The sequence below is a fragment of the Pongo pygmaeus genome, chromosome 2 (assembly GCF_028885625.2).
Source record: "Pongo pygmaeus isolate AG05252 chromosome 2, NHGRI_mPonPyg2-v2.0_pri, whole genome shotgun sequence".
NCBI classification, from domain to species: Eukaryota; Metazoa; Chordata; class Mammalia; order Primates; family Hominidae; genus Pongo; species Pongo pygmaeus.
Window position 1 is genome coordinate 60,976,595 of NC_085930.1, and position 27,292 is coordinate 61,003,886.

Here is a 27,292-nt window from a genome sequence, read left to right on the forward strand (position 1 = left end):
CTTGCATCTCTTCAGATGGCTGGGATGTATTTATTGGTCTTCTTCAAGGAGGTCTTTTATTCAGAAGCCTGGGGCCAGGATCACTGCTGCCTTCCTAGGGAGAGCTCTGAAAGTGGAGGTTAATATCTAAGAGAGCCCTTTAAAATTCTGATGTCCAATGCAGGTACATTTCCCCCAAAGGGGGAAATTTGGGGCCTCCATTGCATCATGTGCCACATGCTAGTACAGTGGTGCTGTCTTCTAGGCTTGGTTGATGAGGGGAGAGAAGAGGACACTCACTGAACTTGGTACTGTGCCAGGTGCTTCATGGACGTGCTTTGTGTCCATGTTGCTGATCTCTGTAACGGTGATGGGACTTATTTTCCATTTCAGGTTCCGAGGTGCACCGATTATACCCGTGGCGGCCAAGCCAGGGGGACCAGAAGCCCCCGAAACTGAAGCTCCACAGGGCATTCCAGAGCTCATTGAGGTACTGTCATCTTGAATCCAGGTTGCCCTTTAGCCCCAGCGCTGCTCAGGCCAGCCTCTTTGTGTCCCTCTCTCCCCTGGGAAAGAAAGAGAGGCAGCCCTAGCAAGAAGACTCAGTTGGTTCCATTAACCTCCCTGCTAACACCTTAGCACAACTCCCCCACCTCCCTCAAAAAGGTAAACCCAAACTAGGGCTCCTAAGGTTCACTGAAGCCCATGACTCACCCTCCAGCCAGAAACTCTGCAGAGCTCGTCACACCTTGCTGTGCCTCACTTTCTCCTTTCTCTTGTCATACCTCCACTCAGACAAAGCAGCTCCCACCCGTCTGGAACCCTGGGACCGTGACATCCATTCCAGTCCTTCAGACTGTATCAGCTCCTCCAGTACCCCACCTGGGCTGGGGGCCAGTGAGGCAGGGGTGAAAGACATGAGCCCAACAGCAGAGGCAGTGCAGCTTCCATCCTGGGCACCTCCACCAAAGTTGGGACGCTTATCTTCGGAAGCTGTGGGGCTGAGGCCCAGGTTGTTCTTCCTAACTTGTGCTGGTAGTCAGGGAGGGAGCCCAGTCATCCATCAGGAAGGGTGTGTGTGGGTGCTGATGGTGCTGGTATTAAGGAAGGTAGCAGTGAGAATGGGGCCACAGAGTTCCTCCACAGAGTGCTCAGGACAGTTCAGCAGGGTGGAGTAGCAACGTGCATGGCTCTGGGGCTGGACTGTGGTTCAGGTGCTAGCTCCACCACCACTCTCTCTGACCTCAGGCAAATGATCTACTCTTTCTTGCCTCAGTTCCTTCACTTGGAAGATAATAGCACATACCTCGTGGAGTTGTGAGGGTTAAATGAGTTAATGTGTATAATGTGCTCGGTACAGTGCCATGTCAGTGCTTACTATTACAGTGATGTTGATGTTTACAGGCCAGGCACTGTACTAAGTTCTTAACATACAGGATCATTGACATTCACAAAAACTCAGGGAGGCTGAAATTATTTATCCCCATATAGCAACGAAGAGTCTGAGATTCAAAGATGTTAAATAACTTGACCCATGTCTCGCAGCAAGTTACACGGTGGAGCTGGAATTGAGACCCAGGTTGATCATTGGGGTCAGCTTCACGGCCCCCCTGCACCTGGCTCCGCAGAGCCAAGATGAGGTGTGACCACGTACATGCACTGCCACCATTTCTGTGATTCACATGTGCTGATCTTGTCAGCTTAGCAAAACAAATGTTTTCTGGGTGAGGCTTTTGTTACTTTTTCATCAGGCTCCTGAGAGCACTTGTCTGGGAGCCTGAGATAGTTGTTTTTGTTAAAGCAAAATCCTCAAAAATGCTGCTATGAAAGATGTTTGTATATTCCTTTAAGAAGCCTCTACATAAATCTCAGACCAAGCCTGTTTTGTTTGAATCTCTAGTGTTTTTCCAAAAGAATTGTTATCACAAGACTAAGACTTTGGAACATTCACCACTGAATACTTTTTTGACAGCCTGTTCCCTTACGAAGTGAAAAAGTAGCAAACACAAGGAATCCTAGTCTTTGTTTTCATTTGTTTATTGGTGATGAGCCCTGACAGCATCTCCCGGCACACAGGTGGCATGAGGAGAATTGGCCGGTGAGGCTGAGGCATGTGGAGTCCGCAGAGAAGGAAGGACCCTGGGAACAACCCTTTCCTCCTCCCTCTCCCCACATCCCCTTGTTTCTTCTTCTTTCACTTGTCATTCTCTCAGGCATGATGCCAGCTACTGGAGATACCTGGCCCTCATAGCCCTATGGGGGAGACAATAAAGAGATGATCACAGGAGAGTGTTAGCTGTGGTGATGGGGGCAGGGGAAACATGGCCATACAGAGAAGCCTGTCCAGAGGAGGTATTGCTGCAGTACAGGTGAGGCAGAGCCAGCTGGTAAAACTCTAGGCCTGCCGGTGGCTGACTTCTGGCATACGTCAGGGAGTGGCAGAAGATGAGGCCTAAAAGGTACCTAGGGGCTAGATGATGAGGAGTTTTAAATTCTGAAGACATCAGGAGGCTGGGGAAATGCATGAGGCCAGGGAGCAATGCGACAGGGTGTCCTTTAGTGGCTACTCTGCTGCAGCATGGAGGGCCTGGCAGGACAGACCATTGTAGCAGTCCCACGGGAGAAGACAGACGAGGCTTCTCCAGGTGCCCTTTCCTTCAGACTGAGTGGAAAGAGCTGAGAGCATGACAGAAGCTTGGAATGCAGTCAGGGAGTTAGGTGGTTTTGATCTCCTGGCCACCTTGGCAGGGCATGGACCTCTGAGCTGAGTTCACCTTGGCAGCCTTGATGAACTGCTGGTTGGCCACATCCTCTGCCTTCCTCTGCCTTGCCCCATCTGGCTCCTCTCCCCACGGACTATGGCACCAGTTTCTCTTTTCTAGCTCCTGACGTCCCAGATTTCCATCCCAACGAGAGACCCCTCGGGACCGTTCCTCATGTCTGTGGACCACTGTTTCTCCATCAAAGGCCAAGGCACTGTGATGACAGGGACCATCCTTTCAGGCTCCATCAGCCTCGGTGACAGTGTGGAGATCCCTGCCCTCAAGGTCAGTCTTACCTTGTCTTCCCTTCTGGCCTCCTCGCTGGCAGCAAGGGAGGGGGACTGTCCCTTTGTCTATTCAGCTGCTGAGCCTGCTGTGCCTGCCCTGGGACTCCCACTGCCTGCTCCACCCCACCTCCCCTCTGGCTGCCTGGCCCCGCCCAGCTCCAAGTCTTTCACCTCGGATTCTAGGACTGCTGCTCTCCCTAATTCTCATAGCCCCTGTTTATTGGAGGCCTATGATGTGCCACTAGGAGGTGTTCCCAAGTAGGTGTTCTGTGTAGATAAAGAAACTGAGGCTCCAGAAGGTGAGGTGGGTTTGAGATCACATGGTTAACAAGTGGGGCTGCTGGAGGGGAAACCTCCCTTTCTGGACACTGACTGTATGTCAGGGTGGCAAGTATGTGTGGAGTTATTTCTGAGTACCTTTTTCTTAACCACAGTAATTTCAAATTAAACACGATGTGAATCTTGTGGTGCTCAGAGTCATAGAATCTGGAAGAAATCCAGGTTGGTTTTGCACTCCTGGTGGCCATCGACAGATGCTGCATTATCCTTATGAAGACCTGTGAGAAGGATGAGTGGCTGGTGCCTTCCCATCACCCCTCCTTCTACTATGATGGCCTGGCTCTGATTTAAAAGATATCTAGTGCCTTGATATTCCCCTTATTCAGAAGGCATTTTTAATAGTTTTACTTTATGCAACAAGAGAAACTTACAGCCTCATTGACTGCCCTCCCCTTCAACAAGAATAAAAGGTAGGGAACACAGGTTACTTAGAATTCATGTGAGACTTTGCCTGGAATGCTGGGGTCTAGGGCAGTTCTCTAATCCTTGAAGGAGCCTAGAGTGCAGGGAAGTAGAGGCGCTCAGCCCTGTGGACTCAGCTAGCTGCTAGAGAGGCTTGGATGTGCATGATTTCAATTTGCATGTTAATTGGGAGTGGCTACCTGGAGGCTGTATTGAGGCATTTTAAGGTTGTCTGGCTCACTAGGTGTGTTGGTTAGGGTTCTCCAGAGAAACAGAACCAATGGGAGATACAGATATATAGGTATCTATAGATACATAGGTAAAGATACATAGTTGTAAATATGTAGATATCTGTATCTCCTATTAGTTTTGTTTTGCTGGAGAACACCAACTAATGCACCTAGTATTAGATGCAGATAGATAAATAGATATGTTTTTTAAGGAATTTGCTTATATTATTATAAAACCTGGCAAGTCTAAAATCTACAGGGTAGGCTGGCAGGATTGAGGCCTAGGGAGGAGCTGCAGCTTGAAGTCCATTTGCTGGCAGAATCCCCTCTTCTCTGAGGAGGTTAATCCTTTTGTTCTTAAGGCCTTCAACTGATTGGATGAAGCCCACCTACATTATAGGGGTCATCTGCTTTACTCAACATCCGCCAATTTAAATGTTAGTCTCGTCTGAAAACACCTTCACAGAAACACTCAGAATAAAGTTGGAGCACTGTGGCCCAGCTAAGTTGACACATAAAATGAACCACATCACCCACCGGGTGAGAAGGCCATGATAGCAGCACCTGGCCTGAGTGAGGGAAGTGGAGAGGGTCCCTACTGGCACCCATGTCTTGTGTGTGCCATCCCTGGTCTAGAGCAGCATGGTTGGATATATGGAAGGGGCATTTCATGGAGTGCAGGCATGAACAGGGTTCCCCCAAGTGAAGGCAACCTGAGGTTTCAACCCTCCAGCTCATTTTACAGCAGTGTGTCTATTACTTCCTCCTGCAGGAGCCAGGGGTATTAGGGAAGAGTCTCCTGATCAGAAAGGACAAAACAAAAGAAAGGACTTGGCTCTGGCCAGGTTCCAGAGCCCCTTGGATCTAGTGGGAGGAGTCGAATGGCAGGGCCCTACCATATCCAAGGAGCCCTGGAATCTGGCCAGAGCTGGGTGTTAGGATGTCCCCTGGACACTGTGAGTCACAGTCCCCTCCTCTACCTGCTGTCATATCCTCCTCTGAAGACCACTGGTCCCAGAAAAAGACCACTTGAATAAAATCTAGTTTAAGCCAGGGACTAAAAGTGCAAATCTTCAAAAATAAAGCACAAAAGTGTAAAAGTAGATTCAGTTTATATTTAACAAAATTAAGATTACTTTGGTGACTGTTTGCAGATTCTTTGCTAGAACAGAAAATGAATCAGTACTAAATTTCTTTCCAGTCTCTGTGCTTCCTAAGTCAGACCTCTGGGGGCCACTCTGACCTGGCATCCCTTCCACTCTGGGAGAAGACATGCTTGCAGCTTGGGAGAGGAGCTGGGAGTATGAAAGAGGTGTCAAAAGAGGGCTCTCTGGGGGGTGGGGTAGACTTTGAATTGGGGGTACCTGAGGTTCTAGAGGGAGAAAAAGGGTTTTGATAAGAGTCAGTGGCTGCAATGTTAGGGCTGAGGGCATGGAGAAGGGCTGAGGCAGAGAAGTCAGTAGTGGTAAGGAGGCAGGGATGTTCGAGTGGGGTCCTGTTCTGAGCTTTTTGGCCACCCTTTTTGTCCTTATAAAGGTGGAACTTGCCTATCAGGATGCCAGTTACTGATCTTTAGTACTTGGGCACATGGCAGGTGCTTGGCAGATACAAATTTAATTCTCCTTTTACTTTTGTGCACCTGTTTTTCCCCAGCCTACTTTTTAACACTTTTGGTGTCTACCACCTGATGATCTAATTTACTAGTCAGGAAAAGCAGAACTTGTAAGCAATGTACTGAGACATTTGGTTAAGGAGATTTCTAAGCAAAGTGTGAAAGATGCTGCCTTGTTTCTCCATTGATGCTTTTAGTAAAACATGAGGGAAAAGGAATGAATTGAGGAAGGAACTGTTAGCAAACAGAAATCAGCGCTTGATGATTTGGGAGGTTCTCAGTCCCTCTAGATTGCAAAGGACGTTAAGATTAGGAAATTCACTGCTGAGAAAGCATACCTTGGAGAGAAGGCCAAAGGTGAGCCTGGACAACCTTCTGTTGAAGAGAGGAGGTGTGTGACTCACAGATCCAAGCAACTTAGCAGCAGCCAGAAATAGAGACGGACTTCTATAGCAAGGATATGCGGAGAGTCGTCTTGGCTAATGGCATGGACCCCTTGATGTATATAAGAGACCCTCAAGGATTTTGAGAATGTTATACCAGCAAGAATACTGGACTGAAAGGGAGAGAGACTTGACAAATGAATAAAAAGCTGTCAGACTTCTGGGATTCTACAGACAAGAAACAGGCTGATAGAACAACTCAGCTACAAACACATGTTATCCTTCAAAAACTAAAAAAGGAAGAATGACTCTGAGAGCAGTGCTGTGGAAACAGAAGCGAGGCTAGGGGAGTAGCCACAGAGGTCAGTCTCAGGTATTGAAACCTCATGGAATTTGCCCTGCTGTGTTTTAAACTTGCTTGGGACCAATGACCCTTGTATTTTTTCCACCGTCTCCCTTTTGGAATGTTAGAAGTAGGTAAATTGTTTTCTAGGTCCACAGATGGAGAGGCATTTTGCCCCAGGATAGACCATATCTAGAGTCTCACCCCTACCTGCTTAGGTGACTTACATGATGACATTAGCAACTTTTTGAGCTGTTGATAATTTAGATGAGATTTTGGACTTAGAGTTAATGGTTTAATGGACTGAGAGTTTGCATGTGGGATGGATGTAAATTTTGGGTACCAGAGGGTAGATTATAGTAGGTTAAATTGTGGTCCCCCAAAATATGTCTACCCAGAACCTCAGAATATGACCATTTTGGAATAAGGGTCTTACAGATGTAATTAAGGTAAGGATCTTAAGAAGAAATCATCCTGGATTAGGGTGGGCCCTAAGTCCAATGACCGGTGTCCTTATAAGAGACAGACAAGGAGAAGACAAGGAGAGTCACAGAGAGAAGTCCATGTAAAGACCAAGGCAGAGATTGGAGCTGTGTTGTTCCAAGCCAAGGGGTGCCCATGGTTGCCGGAAGCCCCCAGAAGCCAGGAGAGAGGCATGGAGATGAGTCTGCCTTGGTGCCTCCATGGGAACCAGCCCTGCTGACACGTTGATTTGGACTTCTGGCTTCAGAACTGTGAGAGAAGAAATATTTTGTTGTTTTAAGATATCAAATTTGTGGTAATTTATTATGGCAGCCCTAAGAAACTTATGAATTTTGCATGGAAAGGACTGAAATCAGAAAAAGCCTTAAGTCCTTTCTGATCCTGTCAGGTCCCTTAACTCTGAGCTTTGGCTTCCTCACAGGGAATCGCTGCCCGTGCTCACCATCTTGGGCTTCTGGGGGCAACATGTCAGAACCATTGCATACTGATGGCCAGCACTGCCCGTTCCTTTCTTTCCTGGCGTGCCCATCCCACAAGTGAGAGAACCTAGACCCGGGGAACTTAAGCAACTGGACAGCAGAGCTGGGACTTGAAGTCATTCATCCAGCTCCAAAGACCCAGCCCTGGCCGTGTGCCCTGCTGCCACGGCAGCCCCAGAGGAGATGCCTGGGCTGGTAGTGGTGCCTCTACTCCAGGGCAGGGCCTGCAGGCCCCATGGCAGTTTTGTGGCCATGCTGCTGTGCTTTGCTGAGGCCTTGCCTGGGCTGCGGCATGTACGAGAGCCCATTGTAGCAGAGCCTGAGGTTCAGAACTCCTGACCTCCTCTCACCCCTGCCCTCTTCCAGCCATGATTGGTGGCCAGTGCCTATTGGGCACCGGGACATGGGGGGCCATGGCCCTCTTTCCAAACACAGCGACATCCCTGTCAGATTTCACTAATAGACTTGGACACATCTGACCGCTTGAACTCCCTTGGAGGCAGGGCACAGCCATTCCAAATAAACAGTCACATTCCCCTCCCAGCCTGGGCTGGCCTGCGGAGCCTGCCGTACCCTGGCCCCTGTTTCTGTTGCCCAGGTCTGTTCCCAGCTGGGGCCAATTAGCTGAGCAAGAAAATGTTGGGGAACAGGGAGTAAAGGAGAAAAAAATTCCATTTAGTCCCTAGAACAGTTTAAAGGCCACTTATCCTAAGAGTCACCAGCTTTCTGCTCAGGCGTTTTGGCTCTCTCGATCTTCAGCCTGAGAAATCCCTCTGATAAGATTTGATCTTGGGGGTTCAGGCTAGTGATGTTTCTGGTGATGATTGGCTATCGGGGTTGTAACATCAGAAACTATTGAAGCCACAGACCATGGGGAAAGAGAGCAGGGGCTGGGAGTGCAGAGGGACTCAAGGCAGGCATGTACCAGCTCTGTGTCCACAGGCAAGTCAGTCAACCTCTTCGTGTTTCACTGGTTCAGCTCAAACTTGGGATGACCCCTGTGTGCTTGGCTCTGTCCAGGACCTCTGGAAGATGGGTCAGGGTGGTGTGGTGTGGACTAGGGATAATGTATATAAGGTTCCTGGCATCTAGGAGACACAAGCTTTAGCTGATACTCTTGTCATGTTTATTATTGCCATTTGATATTATTCTCATGTAGAATTTTTGTTGTGGGTTCCGGAAGTAGTAAGTGGCAGGGCACCTTCCTGGGTGTAAGGTCCTGTTCAGGGCTGCTAAGTGAGTTATTGAAATGCAAATATGCTTTTCGAACCCCACTGTGGTCCACTATGAATCCAATCAATGTTCTGATAATGATGACAAACATTATTAGATATATTTGGATACCTATTTAGTTGATAAAGCTTTTAGGGAAGAGTTCAGAATTTGATAGCATATTCCTCCCAAATCAAGTCTATATTCAGATTGATTTTCTTCTTCATTGAAAACCCCCAAGAAAGGGAAAAGAAAACCTTAAATACTGATAGGTGTTTTTACTTTTACCTTTGCCTCTGCTCTTTGAAGCTAATCACAAGGGTGAGATAAGATTATGACATCTGGAAAGAATCCATTTTCTTGCCCAAACAAGCCTGCAGTCTTGACTCTTCCAGATCTGCCCTTCCTGCACCTCCAGCAACGCTGCGCACTCTCCTTCCCAGAGGAATGCTGCATTGCTTCTCTCCTTGGAGCCCTTCCGGGCTTTCCCCTACCTACAGTATGCTCACTTTCCAGCACAGCTCAGGGCTCACATCCTTTGGGTAGAGGTGTGCCCCGTCCTCTGTGCTGCCTGCTGCTTGTATTTGTGTGTGCCTGCATCTCCTGTGGACCCTGGTCTCCCTGGGGACAGAGGCTGAGTCTCTTCCATCTTTGTATTCTCGGCATCCATCCTGGGCTCGGCCCAGAAAATATTTGGTGAAAGGAATAATAGGAAAAAGCCAATAAAGCAAATAAACAAGTTGTTTTTCAGTAGGATTTTGATTGGAAATAGGTAATGAGTGACCTGAGAGGGCTGTGTTTGGAGTCACTGCCACTCTGGGGCCAGTTGCCGAAACCCAGAGCTGGGCAGCCCGCCACTCCCTGCTGGGGCTGTGCCCGTGTCTTCAAGGCTGCGTCCTGATGCTCCATCAGTAAGCAGCAGTGGAGATGCTCCCTGTGTCCCTGTGCTGCCTCATTCTGGGAGCGGTGACTGTGAATCAGGTGCCCAAGGCTGCAGAGCTGGCTTTCTAACACCTGTGGACATTGGCTCTCAAGGCTGAGCTCCCTCTGCTGCCATGTGTTTTTATCTAGAAAATATTGAGTGACCTTCATCCTGAACTATTTTCTGTTCCAGAAGATACATAAAGAAAGGCAGTTTCTGTGCATTTGATGTTTCATGGTTGTCTGGCTTTTGGCAGTGGAAGCTTACGGGATTCTGCTCTCTGTGCCCATGTGTGGTGCACCAGATGGACAGGGTTGGAGCTCCCCTGGGAAGGAGAGAAGGCAGAGAAGGAAACCAGGAAGGTTTTGGGAAAGCCAGAGGAAGCCATGCTAGGCCCTTTGAGCAGATCAGCCCACCCTTGGTCGTCGCCCTCAGGAGGGGCCTCGCAGATCAGGCCCTTCCTCTGCAGCCCCATGGCCACTGCTCAGGTTCAAGCTCCTGGGCCCTGCAGGGCTGCTCCTGTGGCATGCTGCTCCTCCCCTTGCCTCCCAGGTCTTCCTCTTGAGTCCAGCCCAGCCCTGCTGACAGAAAAGCCTTATTGCTGTTCTGCTCATCTGTCTGTGGGTCCTCATTGTCTCCAGGATAAAATCTAAAGTGCATGGCATGGAAGGCAGAGCATAGCTCTTCATTATCACCTCTCCAGCCTCAGTTTCTTGTCTTAAAGCCTCATAAGATCTCCCACTGCTCTCTGTGTATCAGGCAGTACTCTGGTTTCAAAGGACAGAAACCCAACTTCAATTGCCTTAAGCAGGATAGGAAACGGATAGGCTCAGGGGTGGAAATGTCTGGATGTCATCAGGAGCGCTGGCTGGCTCAAGAACTGGCTCTGCCCTGTTGTGTGTGGGCCACACACTCAGGTGGCACCTTCCCTGGCATAATCCCCACAGCTCTGGCTTTCCATTTTCTCCTTCAAATCCAAGATGCAGTGCTACTTGTGGTTGACTCCTGAACACCACACTATCGAAGGATCCATCCTGGCAGTGGAACACCCCTCCCCTGTCAGCGACTTGTTACCTGACTCTGGCCAATGATATGTGAAGGGACATCTCCTAGGGGTTTGGGGAAAAGCTTTTCTGCTTTTTGGAACTCAACAGGAAAAGACAGCTTTTCTCCTTCACTGGACATTGAAGGGAGGAAGGATATGATGCCTGGACTCAGGGGCTGAACGGCCACCTTACTCCCAGCCTGGAGGTTTGCAGAGGCTGGGAGGCAGGAGAGCTGCCCAGAAGCAGAGCCTGCACCTGAGGGCTGCTGTGTGTCTGCCCCGCCTCAGAACTTTGTGTTTTGTGAGAGCTCTATCTCCACACGGTTCCAGTCAGGGCTATCTGTTACTTTTGGACCAAAGTATCATTTATGATATGAGAGTAAAATGGCATCTCTTTCCTAGTTGTTAGGAACACAATTAAGGAACGGGCTGCTCCTGGCCTGGTTGGATGGGAGCTCATCCCTGTGGATGAGTACAGTGCTCTAATTGGGCTGGCTGGGTTACATGTCCACCCCTGGAGCTAGAAGGGACAAGGTGGGAGGGATGGTTCACTAAGAAAGTTGGGTTACTCCTAGGAAATGCAGAATAGATGTCAGGCAGGCAAAACTGAGAGGTATCCACTGGCTTGGTGCTCCCCAGTGTCCACACCATCACAGCTCAGGTGCTGGACACAGATGGACTATGTTTGAGTCCTGCCCCATCACTCCTGGGGCAGTTACCTCCCCTGGCTTCCTCCAGAGGTTGTCATGAGGATTTGACAAGAGCCACATAGCGTGCTTGCAGCAGGGCTTGATGTAAGCCTCACTGTCTTTATCACCACCCTGTACAACTCTGCATCTTGTCTTTTCTTTAATGGGCCTTTTTACTTGGCCCATGGAGCGCAGAGACTTGGGGTGGGGTGGTCTGAGCTCTGCATTTCCTGCCTGCACCCAGGACCCCAAGAGCCTCTGTGAGGTTTTGCCTTTCTCCTGGCTTGAGGATTTGAATCACACCTGCAGCCAAGTTGTAATATCCTGTTGTCTCCCTAAGGAGGCACAGCTGAGGAAGGACAGTCAACAGGCAAAGATGGAAGGTTGACCTTTACAGGAGGCAGGGAACTCAGGAAGACTTCTCTTTGCAGGTGCTGTTGTCAGAGATCAATGCTCAGTGTCCTAAGGCTCTGGCAGGTTGGACGATGCTGCCCCTGCAGGCCTTTTTCCTGTGGAAGCTTGGAGCTTTTTCTTAACCCCCAAACCCCAAGTGAATGGCATGCCCTTTTCCATCAGGCCCCTGAGAATCTGCTGCAGCTAGACGAACTGCTACCAACATGCGCTTCCAGAAGACCTGTTTCCCTTTAGTTCTTTCGTGTGTGGGTCTCCTTTAATTTCTGAGAATGGCTGTTTTTGCTGAGTGTCTATATGTAGAGATGGTGCCAATGCCCACTGCACACACTGGGCCCAAGGGGCCTGATTGCTCAGATGCTGGTGGATAAAGAAGGCTGCTATGTCTGGCTTAGTGGGGGTCAAGTATTCTTAGTTTAGCATTTGATGGTTTGTAGGAGCAGTGAATTCTGAAGTGGAGTCAGGGATTGCATGGCATAGGGAGTGAGCCCCAGTGTGGACAACAGCTTGGGGAGTGTCTGTCAGCCATTTTCTTGCATGTACCAGGTTCTGCTCTGAGACCCTTACATATGTTCATTCTGGGCTTTCAACAACATTCTGAGGACGGTACGATTATCCCATTTTATCGGGGATGAGACAGAAACACAAAGATGTTAAAAGTTTTCTTCAGGCTAATCAGTGAAGGAACCCGGATTCAAGCTGTGGCAGCCAGAGTCCAAGGCATGTGCTCTTGACCCTGCCTGAGCTCCCTGGGTGGGTGTGAGGAGGCTGCAGAGCCCCTGGAACCTGCCCCTGTGACATGAAGCAGCTGTGGAGATGGCCTAGGGCACCTCCAACTCAAGGTTGATGGAGCTGCTTTTAGAGTTGCTGATTCATGCTGCCTTATCCTTCTTCATGGCTTCCAGGGGGCCTCATTTAAGAGGCTGGCTGGAGTCCTGACCTGCAGTCAGCTGTCCAGGCAGAGGGTACAGCCAGCTTCTTGTGCTGAGAGCGGCCTGGACCTGCGACAGTGGGTCTGTCTGTGCTCCTGATAGGCCTAAGCATTTCACACAGTCTTCTGCAAGGATGGCACTGGGTGGCCCAGGCATTGTTGGAGCAGGGGAAAAATGGCGGCTTTAACCCAAGTGGTGTCTTCTTAAGGAAGGGGACAGGCAGGAGTGGTGTTGCCCCACTGCTGAGGTAGGCCCCCTTTATAGAGATGCCAGCTCAGTCTGGTCATGCTTGGTGTGTTTCAAGCCTGGTGTAAGCATCTAGAGTCCCACTTGGGCCCAGGTTGACCTGCAGCCTCCCAACCCTTTGATGGGGCTCTAATGCCCAAGACCACAAATCAAGCCCTGCCCCAGCCCAACCAGGCTCCTTAACTGCAGCTTCCTGCTCTTAGACCGGGTAGATGTCTTAGGATTCAGCCTCTCCCCTGCTCACCCCAAAGCCTGAGTGCAGCCACCACTCAAGCGTACCCTGCCCTTTCCAGCTGAGGGGCAGTGTTACAAAGAAGTGACAGCAGGGCTTCGAGAGCAACTGGGCTTGGGTTTGTACCCATGTGCTGGCCCTGTGAGCTCAAGCGAGTTCCCTGAGTACACTGAGCTTCAGCGCCCTTGTCTATCAGTGGGGTTGACCACGCTGCCTTCCTCTGAGTCGCAGCAAAGGGGAGGAGGAAAGGGTCAAGCTGCTCTAGAGCACGCACGCATGTGGGCACAGTCACCACAAGAAGCCTCAGCCCCTGTACCCTCTAGGTGGAGCCTTGGCGGTCAGGCAGCACTCAGTGATTGCTGGGGGAGCAGATGTGGAGGTGCCAGATGTGGCGCAGGTAGGGAATGTGGCTGGCCTCTGGACATCACCTGTAGAAGCCACATGTTGAGGGAACCTAGGTCGGTGTGGGCCCTGGCCCAGGGTGGCCTCAGGACACTCCCAGGGCAGCTGTAGCACTCTACAAGTTGTAGTATGAAAACCACTCTAACTTATACGTGCTTTTGGGTGGAATTAAATGAGTTTTATTGTTTCTAGGACAAGATAGGGATTTGATTAGAAACAACATTTATGGAATGCCAGGGCTGGTTCCCATCCACTGTGCCCTGCAGGAACACAGGGTCTTGGGTCCCAGGTGTAAACGGCCAGCTGTGTGACTGTGGCAAGACACGCCCCTCTGTATGGCCAGGCCACCTTCTTAAATAAGTAAGAACAGCCTTCAGGTGGGAATGGTTCTTCCCGAGGGCCATTTGCTTTCACAATCTTGTTTACCTTCAGTGGTCAGTTAGGTTTCAAGGGGAAACTGTGACTCAGGCCAATGGAATTGTCAGATGCAGAAGCAGGGGGTGAGATGTATGCGGGCTTGCTGGGGTTACCGAAACTTGTATGCCTGTAGGCCTCTGGGGGTGCAGTCATTTCCTCCCTCTAGCTGTGGGCTGCGGTGCCTTTGGAATAGAATGCGCATGTCATCGAGGGGTCTAGCAGTGACCTGAGGACTGGCAGGACCTCGACACTGGGGCCCAAAGCAGTTTCCTCTTCTGGGAAGTGGGTGCCCAGCCAGTGTCAGAGCCCCAGCTGGGAGTGGCCTTGGTGCAGAAAATGCTGTGTAAATGGCAATTGACAGTGCCAGGTTGTGCCCAATGCAAGCATGGGTGCTGCCTGGTCCACAAAGGAGTATCTGGTCTTTGACTGTCTGAAGACCACTGCCTTTCTAGGTTGGAAGCAAGCTCTGATTCAGATGAAAGTGTGGCCATGTGGGGCTGTGTGACCTCAGCTTGCACACCCATGAAGCCAGCCCTGCCCACAACCTTTCCAGATACTGTTGATGCGTGTCATGTTGGGGACTGGAGTCCCTGACAGGTATCAGAGCCCAAGCTGGCCCTGGGGGAGCCCTCAGTGGAGCTGGGGTGGTCAGGCAGGCAGCTGTTTCTTCGTATGGGGAAGGCACTGGGTGAACATGGCTTCCAGAGTGTGGTGGGGGCACTGGAAGGGCTCCAACCCTGCTTCCCAGGCGAGGCAACTAGAGCTGAGTCTCAGAGAGGGCAGAGGGCTTTGCCCAGGCATTCTGAGCAGAAGGAACAGTATGTGCTAAAGCCCAGAGGTGAGAGAGTGTCTGGCATGACTGAGGTAAACATGGAACTCCTTGCAGAGAGTCTGAGAAGTGGGGTGGTTGGTAGGTGGTTGTGGTCATCTCTGAAAGGGCAGTAGGGAGGATGTTTGGAAGGCCGAGTCTAGAAGATGTTCCAGCTGGAGTCAGGTCCTGTAGGCCACGCCTCGTGTTGGGGAAGCACAGCTGCACCCTGGAATCAGGCAAGAGAGCCCCTCCAGGGGCCCCCACGGTCTCAAGGCTCCTGGGTGCTGCTGCTCCCCGCTCCTACCTCTCATGCCCTGCCAGCCTGTAAGTCCCAGGACCCTGTGATTTCACTCCAGCTTTTCCCCAGGCCCCTTCTTGGCCCTCCTCACCCTCCTGGGCTCAGTCCCAGGATCAGCCTCCTGTGCAGGGTGGGAATAAATCCTGTAGGCAGCCTCTGCCCTTGACAGTGGAAGTCAGGGCTGCCTAGCAGGGTCTAATTCATTATTTCTCACACTCAACTGGGGGTTAGGGCGGGTTGCTTGAGATTCTTGTTAAACATTCTTGGTCCACCCCGGGTCCCTGAATTCCAGTCAGCAGGAACCAAGGAATTAACATTTGTGACAATCAAATCATCCAAAGGGATTCCCTTTATCGGCAGTTTGAGGAAACCATGGGCCAGAGGTTGGACTCTGAAGTTAGACAAACCTGGCTCACGTCCTGCCCCTGATTTTTCACGTACTGTGCAGCCTGGGTGATTAACCTCTCTGAGCCTCAGCTTCCTTATCTGCAAAACATGGAAATGTTAATAACAGAGCCTGCTTTGTAGAGTTATTGTGGGAAGGAAAAGAAAATAATGATTTTACATCAGTGTCCAACATATTCATTCAGCACATAGTCTTGAGCACCTACTATGAGCCAGATGCTAGGCTAGGTCATAGGAGTTGAGGGTGAGTAAGGCAGGTCCCATTTCTGTTCTTACAGTTCAGCTTCTACCAGTAGGGGTATGAGTTGGTGAATCACCTTATTTACCTTACAGTGAGGCGATTGAGAATGGGAGGGGTTCTGTAGGCCAAGAGAGCTCTCTTGGAGGTGGAGATATGAATATCTTGAGCAACAAAGGGGTACAGCCATTTAGAGGCCTGGGAGAAGAGTGTGGGAATGCTGGGCACATTCTGCCACCAGGAGGGAGGGGGAGACGCTGTGGGACAGGCAGGAGGTCAGCAGGGCTGGAGGCCAGGGCATGCGTCTGGGCTAAGAACAGCAAGTACTGGGGAGCCTGGCCTCCCAACCTCTTCTTGAGGAAGCAGACCCTTCTGGGCAGAGCAGCTCTGCCCGCCCCCTCTCACCCTCTGGCCTGGCACCTCAGGGAGGGCAGACCACACCTGCAGTCTGTGTCGGGCCCCTCACTGCCCTGGCATCACTCTGGGGCTCTGCTGGGACTTTCTTGTTTGTTTTTAAAGGAAAGTTGAGTGTTTCCTGAGTGTGCGTAAAGCCAATGTACTACTTAAACTGAGTATTTATAATTCTTTCTTTTAAGAAATAAAACAATAATAAAAATACCATAAACCTTGCTTTAATTATTCACAGGTGTCAACTTGTAATCATCACGGGGAAAGGGCCAATGAGATGCCTTATTTAAAAAAGGCCCTTGCCTGCTTTTGTTTGAAGTTTTGCTAAAATGCTTCATTATAACATGTTCTTGTTTATAAATAAATTCCAGCCTTTCAAAGTTTGGGTGTTTTTTGTTTTTGTTTTTGTTTTTGTGTGTGTGTTTCAAAAGTATTTAAATGAGATGATTCTAGATGAGGGTGATTCACAGAGTGAGCCAGCCAGAGCTGTCTGTGAGTGACAGCTGTGGCTCCCCTGCACTCCTGGAGCAGCACAGCCACCTTAGCTTGCTGTCAGCTGTGATGTTTGTGAAGCTATCAATCGTGGATGTGTAGATTAGGGTGAATCCCGATTTGTGTGCTCGCATTTGCCTGCCTGCTGGACTTACTGCCTGGCAGACAGCTCTGCACGTGAGCACATATGGCCTGAGATGGGGCCTTCCCAAGACAGGGGAGAGTTCTCTGAGGGCAGATAGCAAGGGAACCAACCTGGGCTGAAGTCAGGGGAGGCTTCTCAGGTCTGAAGGAGGAGGAAGACTTACTAGGAGAAGATGAGCAAGGTGTGGGTAGAGAGGATTCCGGGCAAACGCAAAGGCCCCGTGGTGGGAGAGAGCCTAAAGTGTTTGAAAACCTAAAAGGAAGGCATTTGGCATCTGGACTGGAGCCCAGAGACAAATGTGGGGTGAGAGGTGCTGTAGAGGTAAGTGGCACCAGACCATGCAAGGCCAATTCAAGTTCTGTCTATTCTCATGACGCAGCTGGTTTTGCAGGGTGGGTGATGTAGTGTGTGTGCAATTTATTTTTGTGTTTGAGGGAAAGACAGATGGTTTGGAGAACAGATTTGAGGGGAGTCAGGACCTTTCTGGGGACTAGTGGAGAGGCTGTTGCCATAGTCCAGGCAGATTGAGGTGGCTTGGATCAAGCTGGCAGCAATCCAATGGGCCTTAAAGGCATTCAGGAGATGGAATTAACAAGGCTTTGTGAGGGACTAGATATAGGGACAGTGAAGGGGAAAGGCATATTACCAATGGACCGCAGATCTCTGGCTTCAGTGACAGGCCAGGTGGAGGAGCCGTTGGTGAGAGAGAATCCAGAACAATCTGGAGGGGAGAGTGAACAGAGCCAGGAGTATGGCTTGGGCTTCACTAAGTTGGGGACGTTTGGGGAACCCACTTGGAAAGGTCTAGGAAGCAAGCTGACATAACTGTCTGAAGCTCAGAGAAGTTTGGGATAGGACATGTATTTGCATGCTATTGGTGGCTCCAACCTTGGTAGTTGGGGCCTCTGGCTAGAAAAGAAAAGTTAAAAAGCAAGCTTCAGCTGTTTCATCTAAAGTTATAATTCCAATGCTTTAAAGGCTCCCAACCCTCTTCTTGTTCATGGTGGGGGAGCCTTCCTAGTTGTGAAAGGTAAGGGTCTGAGTGGCTCCAGCTTTGGCATATTAGGGTGCAGGGGAGGGTATTTCTAGGGACACTCTGGGAGAAGCTGCCCAGCCTGCATGGTGCTAGTGCCAGTCTGCAAAATCTCCAGGTAACAGAGAGGGCAGGCCCCTGCCCACCCCCTTGCAGCCTCCAATGCTGCTGCTGTGGCGGCTGCTGCTGCGAAACAAACCAGGGTGACTGGGCGGAAGGTCAGGAGTTTAAGAGCTTGTTTGATTCAAGACTAGGGTAAAAGACAGGAGGGGAGTGAGCTGGTTTTCTGTGTGGATCCTGGTATTTTCTTTTGAGCTGGGGAGGAGAGTGGTGGGGCAGGGAGGGAAGGCCGGCCGCCAGAGGGAACGCTGCCAAGCAGAGCGCAGCTAATGTGAACCATACGGCGGCGTTGGGCAGTGGCGGCCATCTCCCGCCCAGCTTAGTACAGCCCTTACTGCGGGCAGGGGTGCAGGCAGGCAGGAAGGCAGCTTGGGCTGTGCGGCCACTTAACCCTTCTGGTGCTGAGCTATAAGCAGGGCTTCTTCACCTCAGCACATTGATGTTTCAGCCAATAATCCTCTGTCCTGGGCACTGTAGATGTCTAGCAGCATCCCTGGCCTCTACCCACTAGATGCCAATAGCACCCTCTCCCAGCTGTGATGACCACAAGTGTCTGCAGACATTCTAAATGCCTCCTGGGGGGAAGTTATCCCTGGCGGAGAACCAGTGGCCTAGAACAGGCGGCCCCCTCAGCTGCTGGGCCTGCCTGGACTCTGATGGGCCTGCACCCTTCAGGGGTCCTGCCCCAGACACACCACATCCATGTTTGGAGTGCTGCCTGGGGCTGAGCATGTGGGGGTCGTTTTCCCATGAAGCAGGCAGCCATAGGGTCGGAGGGGAGACGAGACCTACCCAGAGTTGTATGCCAGTAGGATCCAGGGTCCAGGATTGGTGTTGCTCCACACCTTCCCTGTTCCCCTGCTCCCCGGCATGGACCCCATCAGTTTCTGTGGTTTTAAGTGGGAGGTGTGCAGCCTGCCCCTGACTGGCTTCCTGGGGGGACTAATTCCTATGCCAACCTTCTCTGCCTATTCAACATGCAGTTGCCCAAGGGAATATGGCACGGGTGTTTACCACAGTGTTCTTATACCGTGAGTCAGTGCACACGAGCTCAGTGTCCAGCAGTGGGTCTGGTTCTCTAAACCGTGCGATACCACGTGCCCATCAAACACAATGGTGCAGATCTATGTGGAAAGACCACCATTAGAATCATCAGATCCGCGAGGACAGATACTTTTGTCAGTCATGTTCCTAGGCCCTTAATAAATGTCCTGTGAATAAATAAAATGCTAATTGCAAAAGCAAATCTCAAAACAATATGTATGATTTGGTCCCATTATGTAGGAAAACTGTCTGCATATGTTTGTATACAAATGCATCAAAAAATCTGGAAGGAGACAGCAAACTGAGAACAGTGGCCACATCTTGAAGGAGTGAGGGAAAGTGGAATTTAGAGGGCTGAAAGAGAGCTTTCATGTTTCAGTCTATTTAATTGGTGTTTAAATCTTTTACAACGAGCTGGTATTCATCTGTTTCTTGTGTGGCTTTTATGAAAGAAAAAATATAAAGAACTGGAAAAAGAGCAACTTTTGTTCTGTCCTTCCCTGTTCTCTCTCACCTCCCTTGTGCCCTCACTCGGCTTTGGCCTGGAAAGTTGTTCTCTGCTAGGGAGGCCTCTGTGTAGGGAGCCCAGGGATCTGGCCTGGCACTGTTCTGCTGAGGGCCACCTCCTTTTCAGAAAGCTGGAATGGGCCCCTCCTCCTGGCCCCTGTGCATGGATGCCACTACCGGGCTTCCCCGGCCTCCCTGAGCCCTCCAGCAGCTCCCTGGCACCAGTTGGCATTTGCCCTCCACATGGCAGTGCCCTCCTTGCCTCTGTACGGTCTTCCCTCTGGGCCCTCAAGCGGGGGCTCACACAGCAAGCGGCAGCCTCTACTCTATTGGGGAAGCTCTGGGCACCAACCCTCACCCCCTTCTCCTTCACTAGCCGCCCTGCATGATTCACCTCCCAGCTGTTTCTGCTCATTTCTCTGAAGTTTTCAGCCCTTTTTCGCCTACTCACTGTTTTTTTCCCCTTCACACTCCCTTCCTCGGAGATGCAGCCTGAGGCTGAAGCCGCATTGTTTGGTGACCTTCCCTGCTATCCCAGGCTGCCTGCACATTATCATATACAAATACTTTCACAGCAGCTGCCAGCTTTTCTGACTCTTTCATTACCCCCTCCGCTTCAGCCTAGGCAAACAGGTCTCTGCAGGTGGTGACAGTGATAATTTCCTGTCCGTGGGAAGCCTGCTCTCCCCACAGCACCATAGCAGGATCTTCTTCCCTTTAACAGGTGAGGGGAATCCAAGGTCCAGAGAAGTTAAGTCACATATTTTAAATGTGGATCGGACCCTCCTTCTGAGCATACTTCTGTGCCTGTCCTGTAAGCAGTAATGGTTTATAACATCCCTGGAGCTGGCCCCTAATTTGGCTCCTCCGTGGCCCAGCTTTCTGCATGCAGTTGCTCTGGGGTCCCTAGGAGTGATTGCAGCCCCTCCAGGGTCACTTTCCATTTTAGCTGAGATTTGGAGTCTTGAGAGAGAAGGGGCCTGGTGTGGTGTGGCAGCCTCCAGCCCACTTCTAGTAAGAGTATGTTCTAGAAACTTGACTTTGTATGCAGAGGTGACCTGGGTAAGTTGGGGATGGGGTGGATGAGGATGTGAGACATGAAGATACCAGCCTCTTGGAGATTCTAGAATCCCAAAACGCCAGGCAGTAAGGGGTTTGGGCCTGGCTCCAGGAAGTTCCTGGAGAGTTTCACCAGGATGGGGTTTGGCTGGGTCTCACTGTCTTCCTGGATGGACCAGGGAGGACAGAACCAGCATGCCACCTCTGGGATCCGCTCCAGGGCCTGGCTGGTTCAAGCATGTCTGTCCTAAGGACAGTTAGGGGAGGAACCTCTGAGGCAGGCACTCAGGGGTCCTCCTCTGGGCCCTGTGCAGGGGTTTTGAGCCTTATGGCTGATGGGGGCCTGGCGACTTGCACTCTCTGGTTCTCAGCTGTTTTGTAGTTGACAGTGTGTGGGAAGCTGGGGCGTTCCCCTGAGTTAGTGGTGGTCGTGGGATCTGAGCAGGCAGTTGCAGACCTGATCCTGCTTTGGCTCTGGAGCCTGAATGAATTTCTGACAGGAGAAGCTGAGGCTGTCCAGCCTGCCTTGGGAACTTGGCTGCTTCACCAAGTGGGAGCTCTGAGACTCTCCCATAGGTCCCGTGCTCCCCACATGCCCTTACAGTTACCTGCCCACCAGGGCCCAGAGGAGGAGCTACCTGGAGCAAGGGTGCCTGGCCTGGGCCTCTGTCTTCCCCTGCTGTGAGCAGAGTTCTGACCTCCTGACCCCGACTTGGTCTAACCCTGTGACCCACATGAAATGCCAGCCACTAGTGGTGGGAAGTGGGTGGCTGGTCTCTTCCAGGCCAGGAGTGCATCAGCTCCAGCCTCTTTCCCCCTGCCGGCCTCGGTTCACAGGGAGCCCTTTGAGGGGCTTTTTGATGTGCACCATGGATGTTTGGCTTGACCAAATTTGTTTGCTTAAGCATTGCTCTTGCCAGTTCATTCGGACCTTCTCTTTCTTTTAAAAATATGCTGCTTGCCAAAGGTTATTTTGGATCTGTTTTTGTTTATCAGGTAGAATTGTTCCAGCGCAATTGAAAGCAGACCCACATGTTGACACGCACTGGAGCTGCTTGCCAGGGCACGCGCACATGTGCACACGCGCACATGCAGAATATGTGGCAGGCATCTCATCGTGAGCCCTAGAGTGTACACAGCTTAGGAAGGGGGACTGGAGAAGCCACCCATTTCACCAGGGACTTGGTATGTGAAGATTCGTCATCTAGGTGCCAGCACTGACAGACTTCAGGTGGGGAAAAACTAGGGAGTATTACCTCCTGGGAGAGGCAACCTGGTGAGTCTGAGTACCCTGGGGCTAGGCTGGCTCTGCCGCTGGTTGCCTGTCATCCTTCCCTGCTCTGGCCTGGCTTCCTTCTCTGTGACTGATCTCCCGACTTCACAGGCTTCGTGCCAGGCTGTGGCCGACGGCCTTCGGGAAGCAAGCAGGGCTGGCCGGAAGTCAGCCAGTGCGAGGGACTAGAGCACTGGGCTCCATACAGCTGTGCCTCCCTTTTAAGTGAGTGGCCTTTTCTTGGGAACACGGTTGGGTGCTTCCTGCCAGGAGGCCTGCAGTGGATTTCTTCTGAAAACACAGCTCTTTCTCCCCATCAGGACCTGCTGTGTATAAGCAGGCTGCTCAGAGGAACCCTTTCAGGCACTGGCTTTGGGCCTTGCTCCCTTGCCCCTTTGGGGCCCTGTGGTGCCTGGAAACACACAGAAGGACTAGGCGGTTAAGGCTTGCCCTCTTTCCCATCCCAGGACAGCCCAGCAGAAAGCTTGAGGGTACTGATTCAGCTCCAGGTCTCATTGAAGGGAGGACACTGTGTCCAGAGGGGTGGCTATGTTCGTTCGTTTGATTATTACTAGTGATAGTAACCAACTCAGATGAGCATAAGGAAGGAAAGGAAATTTACTTGCTTCCACAATTGAAAAGTCAGGGTACTCGTGCTCCAAGTATGATAGTCTGGGGCTTGGAAGCATTCAGGACTGTCTCCTTCCATGCACTTACTTTGTTATGTGTGGCTCTAACCCCCACGCAGCCCACCTCCTGTGGAACCCTAGGCAGCTCCAGACTGGCCTCTGTGCTTCCATCCAGTTCCTCCTGCCCAGCAATGCTGCACAAGTGCTGAGATCTAGCCTTGTCCTGGGGCCGAATTGGTATAGACACTCAAGCACTGTCTCCCCTAGGAGTCAAGTGTCACCGTTAGTGCCCTGGCAGGTGCAAGCCCCAGCCCTGCTGGCTCATAGGGCAGTCCACACCTTGGCAGAACTGGGTGTCTTTGTGGCTGGTGACATTTGTGTGAGGCTGCCCTCACCCCTGGCCTGCAGGAAGAACCCCTGTTCTGTTTCCAGTCTTAGACCAACAAAGGCATCCACAAAGGGGGATTGGGGGAAGCTAAATCTGCCCCCGCCCAAATGAGAGAGGGAGATCTAATATCTTAACATTATCTTCAGATTTTAAAAATGATAAATACTTCCCCTTTAAACTTCAACACTACTAAGAAGGAGGTATATGTACCCTTCCCCATTTGCTGGAGAGCACGGACGCTGCCATGTATCAGCCTCCCTCCAGCAGTTCCTGTGAGTAACATACACGGCTACACCATGGCATGAGCCTTGGCAGAGTCATACCACTGTGCTGCTGTGGCACCTCCAGCCCTCCACCCCCCACACAACCTGGACGTCTCTCCTCTTTCAATAATGAAGATCCTATAGTCATGAAGCTGACTGTAAAACACAAAAGTAATTATGTTTTATCTGAGTTTGGGAATCTTTCTAAAACGTATTTCATACTCCCCCCTTTCCTCTAAAATGTATTTCATACTCCCCCCTTTCCTCGAACTACACAATTCTTCCTAGAATACTGCATATAATTCCATCTTTTCTTGATGACTAAAGCTTGCTTGATGAACCAGTTGATTTTATAGGATTGGAGCTATAGAAATGCATGATCTGTTTGCTTCTCCACTAAATGGCTTCTTGCAAGCTGGAGGGCCTTGGGGGCCTGCCCAGTGCTGGGGGTGGGGGATGGGGCTCCTGGCACTGTGCAGGCCACCAAGGCTTCTTCCTCAGTTACTGGAGCCTCAGAGAGGCTAAGATGCAAGCAGAGGGTCGGAGCAGGCTTTTGGGCACTCAGGGTTACCTGATGAGGGGAAAGCCTCTGCCCACTTGCCTTTCCCCTGAGAGACACTAAACAAATGACCAGGGTATGTGCAAAAGCCACAAAGGGAAGGGTACAAAATCCTCTGGGAATGTCCATCATGGAGTATAGTTGAGTCATTTGATAGGACCCCATGCAGCTGTACAAATTCATGAACTAAGATTGTACATGTCACAGGGGAGGCTCCTGGAGCCGCCAGCACCCTGCCACTCCCCCATGTCTACACGGCTGTTCCCATGTCTGCACTGCACTCCTATGCTTTACTTGAGCTATGTGTGCTTAACCTTAAGCGTTTAACCAGCATGCTTTAACAGTTTTTTTTTAATGCAATGTGTAAGGAGAAGCCACTGAAGGATTTTAAGCAGGGGAAGAGGGTAGGGAATAAGGACCCCTGGCCAGATGGGAGTCTGGTTGGAGGGGTCCAGAGTGGGTGTGGGAAGCTGGCTGGGTCCAGGTGAGGGTTGATGACGGCTTGGTCTAGGGAGTTATTGGGAGAGTGGGAGAGAACAGGCTGGGCTTAAGAGGTACCTAGGGTGCCTCAAGTCTTCATGATGCCTTGAGCACAGGGCAAGATGAAGAGGCGGGGCCATGGGTACTTCTGGGTTTCTGGCTCACATGATGAGATGGGTGATGGTGCTGTGGATGCAGAAAATCATGGGTGGGGAAGAAGGTGCCTCTGGCGTGGGAGCCATGGTGCTGCAGAGCCTGGGAGGCATGGGGTAGAGAGCCCAGTGCTGTCAGAGCCAGAGTCGAGAGTGGCCCCCTGGGTGCTGACACTGTGGGGCTGGGGAAATCAGCTTGGGAGAAGGCCTTGCTTTTGGAGAACTGTAGCACGTAATGGCTGGGCAGCAGGGACAGGCCTGTGAAAGAGATGGCCGGGCCTGAGAGGTAGAGGGGAGTGAGGAGGGCCAGGGCTGGAGCACTGCCGTGTCCCCTCCTCCTCACCACCTGTAGCATGTCCACTTCCTCTGTCCAACCTGCAGGATTCTCTGTGTTTGGGTCTACCCTCTTGTGCTTCCCTACTCATCCCCAATCTGTAGTTGTTTTCAAAAATTTAGCCATGGTTTCCTCCCTCACACAGCCATCATGGACACCAACCCAGCTACCCTGGCCCACGCTCCCTTAGCCCATTCCTGTCCAGCATCAGGCCAGTCCCACGTTCCTGGAGCCGCCAGCACCCTGCCACTCACTCCCCCTTCACAGCCATCCCCATGTCTACGCTGCACTCTTGTGCTTTACCTGCGCTGTGTGTGCTTCACCTTAGGCGTTTAGCCATCATTCTTTAAAACATTTTCAAATTTATGTGAAAAGAGAACTTGATAATATCTGTGAACTCAAGAGTTTGCTCTGCTAGTTATATTTTTTCTATCTGGAATTTGATATAAGTACATCTCCCACATGGGTTTGTAGTCATGCATGTGTGTACAGCATTGTTTGCTCCGTCTTGTAGATAAATGGTGACACTCTGTGTGTACCCTATGCCAAGCTTGCTCTTCGCATTCAGCACTATGATTTTCAGGTTTCTCTTTGCTGATATGTACAGTCTCAGTTCATGAATTTTTACTGCTGTATGGGGTCCTATTACATGACTTGACTATAGTTCATGAGGGACATTCCCAGAGCATTTTGCACCCTTCCCTTTGTGGCTCTGGCACACATACTGGTCATCTATTTAGTGTCTGTCTCCACTGCCCCTCCCTCACTGGAGTCTCCTTGCACACAGAGCTTGATCCAGGTGGGAAGCAGGAGGGAGTTAAACTCTACCTCCTTGAGAAAAGAGTATCTGTGTAATTATTTGGAATTCTTCCTTACAGGAGACTCGTCTCTTCTCCCAATTTATTAACTCAGTCATGTGTTTTTATCAGGGTAGACTTTGGATATGTATTTTATACTTTGGGTTATAATCCAGTGCTACTCAAATGGTTCCAGCCTTACCATGGAGCTCTATGAGGCCAGCTCCTGTGTCCTCTTGACATGGCCCATCCTTTTGTTTTCTGAGCACTTTCTGGCACTATAAGGTGTCCCAGGCTCATCCTGTTTCCTGCCCCAGACCTGGAATCAGCTACTTCTCCAAGGAGCCTGACGCCTTCTATAGGAGAATGGTATTAGAGACAGGGTGTGTGCTCCTTGCTGCTGGGGCATCATTGCTTCTAGGTCCTTTTAGCAGATAAAGCTAGGAAAGAAATGTATATATAGCAACACATATGTGCATATCTACCATTATAGATACAGAGGCATCTAGCTATCTGCATTTACATCAAGCTGAACATGAGCTCATGCTCTGTCTCTGACTCTAATCAAGAACACATGGCTCATTCTAGGCTTGCCTCCTTGCTTGTCTGTGACCTCCCTCCAACAATATGATATTTGGCTCCTGTCACCAGCATTCACTCACTTATTTGTTCCATCACAGTTCACCCTTACCACTGACACAAGATTGTGAAGCCTGTGAACAAGGGTGGTTTTTTACTGTGGTTGTCCACAGGTCCCTGAGCCCCTGATCTATGGAAGCAAGAATGTTGGTGTTCAGACAGATTATTTGGAAGAGTGAACCCTTAGGGCCAATTTGGCAAATAAAGTGGTGAAATGTCCCCCTTTGTCTTGAAGCGTGAAGCCCTTCCTGCTGTCAGGCTGAGGTGGAGATGGGCTCAGAAAGAACTCACAGTGATGCAGCTCCGAGGGGGCAGGCGGGTTTGTGCAGCCATGGGGGGAGGAAGGAATGAGATCAAGAATGGAATCTGGGGGCCCTGGGAAGTTGGAGTCCCAGCATGACAAACTGTACTAAATGGGAGAGAGTGAGGAGGCTGGGGAGGGGATGGAAATCATTTAACAGCTACACTTTTCTTCCTACTAGCCTTGGCTTCCTTAAGGCCTTAACATGCACTGGATTCTAAATATGCAAAGCAAGGCTAGCTGTAGACAAAAGGAGGAAAGAATGAGGTGGTGATGTGATGAGCTGTAGTTTGAGAAAACCCCAGAGACTGAGTCTCCTGGAGTTAGACTGGGAGACTTGCTCTTTGGGAAAGCCCATAGGCCAGAGACATCAAAGTGCCGGTAAGAATAGGGTTCCCCTTGGGTTATCATCAGTTGGGGATGCAATAACTACAGCATTTATCTTTAACTTAAATTTTTAATTGTTAAAAAAAAATAGGTAATGGAATCTCAAGATAGGGAGAAAAAATTCAAACTGTAAAAGATGTGTAGTTCCTACCCTATTACCATTTCTGGTTTCTTTCTAGAAATAGTCTATGTGCATTCAAGCATATTCGTGTATATCGTTATCCCCTTTTTTCCTGTATATTAATGATAACATAGTATACACATTGTTTTGTACCTCGTTCCCCCACTCATCCCTCCAAAAAAACTCTGTCTTAGAAGATACTCTGGTATGAGAACAGATAGACCTGCTTTTCTTTCTTTTTCACTGCTGCATTAGTGATAATAAAGGTACGCCATCATTCATTTGTACTGGTCTTCCAGTGACGAACACTTCTGCTGCATCTAGTCTTTTGCTTGACTTCTGTATTTCTTCTTTTAAAGTGTAAATGTTTGGCACAGGTGCTTTTTTCAGTTATTTCGAGTAAGCGATTTTTGTTTTCACAGGATCCCTAGGAGATGGCTTTGGCAGACAAAACTCAGCTCTGAGGGATGATGTGTTTTGGTCAAGGTAATAGAGTTGCCAAATGGGAACTTGAGTTTAGGTCTCCTTACTCCACTTCCAGTGTCCTTTTCACTGTATTCTAGACCAGAAGAAGAAAGAATATATAAATCCACATATAAGTC

The 27,292-nt window shown here is 50.3% G+C and overlaps 1 protein-coding gene across 4 annotated transcripts in view; it reads left to right on the top strand.

Annotated features, from left to right (window-relative positions):
- Positions 1–27,292, top strand: part of EEFSEC (eukaryotic elongation factor, selenocysteine-tRNA specific) — a 260,253-nt gene that overhangs the window by 111,011 nt on the left and 121,950 nt on the right. For all 4 annotated transcript variants that reach the window (XM_054482127.2, XM_054482130.2, XM_063662609.1 and 1 more), the window contains exons 3-4: positions 373–469; positions 2,862–3,026. In XM_054482127.2, coding sequence (XP_054338102.1) covers positions 373–469; positions 2,862–3,026 — 262 coding nt within the window. The remainder of the gene's footprint in view (positions 1–372; positions 470–2,861; positions 3,027–27,292) is intronic.